Source organism: Empidonax traillii, unplaced genomic scaffold (assembly GCF_003031625.1).
Source record: "Empidonax traillii isolate 1590-97213 ecotype Southwest subspecies unplaced genomic scaffold, ASM303162v1 scaffold5495:size8117, whole genome shotgun sequence".
NCBI lineage: Eukaryota > Metazoa > Chordata > Aves > Passeriformes > Tyrannidae > Empidonax > Empidonax traillii.
Window position 1 is genome coordinate 1 of NW_020960688.1, and position 2,740 is coordinate 2,740.

The 2,740-nt window shown below is 61.4% G+C and overlaps 1 protein-coding gene across 2 annotated transcripts in view; it reads right to left on the reverse strand.

Moving 5' to 3' along the window:
• Positions 1 to 1,466: 1,466 nt before the first annotated feature.
• Positions 1,467 to 2,740, reverse strand: part of ARSA (arylsulfatase A) — a 5,124-nt gene continuing 3,850 nt past the window's right edge. For both annotated transcript variants that reach the window (XM_027910935.1, XM_027910936.1), the window contains 3 exons: positions 2,489 to 2,616; positions 2,062 to 2,164; positions 1,467 to 1,961 (listed from right to left, as the gene is read on the reverse strand). In XM_027910935.1, the coding sequence (XP_027766736.1) occupies positions 1,639 to 1,961; positions 2,062 to 2,164; positions 2,489 to 2,616 (554 nt within the window). In that variant the 3' untranslated portion in view covers positions 1,467 to 1,638. The remainder of the gene's footprint in view (positions 1,962 to 2,061; positions 2,165 to 2,488; positions 2,617 to 2,740) is intronic.

Below are 2,740 nucleotides of genomic sequence, written 5' to 3' on the forward strand. Positions count from 1 at the left end.
GCAGGGGGACAGTGGGGGTCCCCTCGTCTGCAAGGACAACAGAGCCGACCACTTCTGGCTGGTGGGAGTGACCAGCTGGGGAAAAGGCTGTGCTGGGGACAAACGACCCGGGATCTTCACCTCCACTCAGCATTTCCATGACTGGATCCTGCTGCAGACAGGCCTGAACCCAGCAGAACCTGCTACTCTAATGACACAGCCAGCAGAGGAATTGCGCAGGTCTGCCGGCATTTCCTTAGCAAAAAAGACCGTGCGGGAATTCCTGGAGAAGCTGGAGGAGCTCCTGGTGTTATTGAGGGACAAAACAACTTGACCAGAAGGGCGAGCAGGTCCAGCGCTGGCTGCAGTGGATTACAACCATCCCCTGTTATGACCACGAGGCAGCCCCAGTGCCCAGGACTGCTCTGTCCTGCCCAAACTCCTCCCCTGAGCCCGCTATGGTGCTCAGGTGGATTTAATCCTTGAAATAAAGTAGTTTGTGTTCCCATTGTCATGGTTTGGGAAGAGTGTTCTCCAGTTTAGCAGCCCCTGCTGCCACTCACTCCCCATCCCCATCCAACTGGGAGCATAAAAGGCAAAGATTATGGGTTGAGATTTGAACAGTTTACTGGAAACTGCAATGGGATAAGGAAATGAACAGTATCAGCAACAACAATAATAACAAAAGGTATGATACAAAGAAATTATTTACACGGAAAGCCCACAAAAACAAATACCAACCTGCTGCTCCCCACCTTGTTTTCTCTGCCCTGGTCAAAACTATAACACCTCTTAACCATGTTTTCAGCCCAATTCAGTCTCCTGTGCATGGTAAGGACGACAAATTGGGGAGGCAGGAGGGAAAATGAGCAGGATTGGCCCCTATTCTGGGAGGAGACAAGGGCAGAGACAGGGAGGAGTGGAGGGAGGGGATGGGATGGGATGGGATGGGATGGGATGGGATGGGATGGGATGGGATGGGATGGGATGGGAGGGGGTGGCTGAGCCTGGCAGGTGGAGAGAAGGGGCATCAGCTCCAGTCCCACACCCAAACTGCTGGGTGGCTGCTGCTGGCACTGATCCCTGCACCCAAACCCCACAGAAACCCTGTCAAAGGAACTCCAACCCAGGTTTCCCACAGCAGAGCTTTTCCTGGGAAAAGCAACTGAAAGCCGGAGCGGTGCAGCTACAGGAGCAGCCTGAGCGGGGAGTGCTGGAGCCACGAGGGCCATGGGGGTGCTGGAGGATGCTCACCCTGAGCTGCTGCTGCTGCTGCTGCTGCTGCTGCCCACCCAGGTGTGTCCCCTCTGCACCAAGGTCCTGCCCCTGGGGCTGCCGGGACCCCCCATCCCACCCTCCAGCCCAGGGGGGATCTCTGGATCCGGGACGTGCCCTCTGCTCCTCCTGGCTGGTGGCTCCAAGGGGCTGTGGTGGCTCTGGAGAAGATGCTGGAGCCTGGTCCCTCCTGGGACTCCTCAGAACATCCCCCACGGAGCACAGGCCCTGCCCTGCACTCCCGTCAGGGTTGGGGGTCTCCCCGACCCCCCATTTGCTGCCCCAGCACCCCGTTAGTCCAAGGGGTGCCCGAGCTGGGGCTGTGGGGCAGCTCTGAGGCTGAGTTTGGTTAATTGGGGCGGGGGGTCTGGTGGGTTTGGGGTGTCAGTGCGGTGCAGCCCCGGGCTGGGAGCAGCGGCAGCAGGAGGGTTTGGGGGCGCAGTTGGGTGCACAGCAGGGTTGCAGGGTGGGATCCCGGCCCTTCCTGATCTGGCTCTCCCCAAACTCCATGCGCTGCTCCAGCAGGACTTTCTGCAGGGTGATCTCCCTGAGGACCTGCAGCACCTCGGGCCCTGCCCCGCCCTGGAGCAGGTCGTAGTTCTCGGCGGGGTCCGACTCCAGGTCGAAGAGCAGCGGGGGCAGGTGTGGGGTCAGCGGGGTCAGCCCGTGGCAGGCCTGGTCTGGGGTCGTGTCGCTGTGAAAGGAACCTGCAAAACATCCCCCCGGGGGGGGCTCAGCTCCTCCCCCTGAGCTTTGGGCAGCGAGAGCAGCCGGCCCTTCCCACAGCTGGTGAGGGGCAGCACTGACCTTGGGTGAAGTAGTGGGCCTTGTACTTCCCGAAGCGGACGGCGAAGGGGCCGTGCAGGGGGTCGGGGGCCGGAGGGTAGAAGAACATGGTCTGTCGGGGGCTCTGGGGAGGCAGCAGAGCTCAGCTCACCTGTGCAGCTGGAGGAGAGCCTGGAAGAGCACCAGGCACTCCAGGGATTCCCACAGCAGCCCTGGCCCCACAGCCAGAACGGGGCTGGAGAAGAGGGTGGGGGATAAACAGCAGCATCCTGCTGGCTCCCTGCTCACAGCTACTGCCAGCCTGGGGACACCCAGCAACTCCATGGGACAAAAGGTCCCAGCCCATGGATCTCCCCAGTCCCAGCTGGTTCTGCTCCTCAGGCTCACGGCTCCAGCCCCACAGCAGCCTCCCTGCCCGAGGCCAGCCGAGCCAGCCCCCAGGACTCACCTTCCCTGTCCCAAACAGCACCGGGCTCATGTCGTAGCCATCCAGGGCCACTCTGGGAAGGGCTGCTCCAGCCAGGGCAGCCAGTGTTGGCAGGATGTCCAGGGTGCTTGCCAGCTCGTGTGTCACTCCTGGCACGAGGAGAAGTTCAAGCCCCTGATCCCGCTCCCATCCCGGCCATCCCCATTTCCATCCCACCCGGGATGGCTGAGGTGCCTGGGCTGGCACAGGCGGTGCCAAGGCTCACCTGGGGCG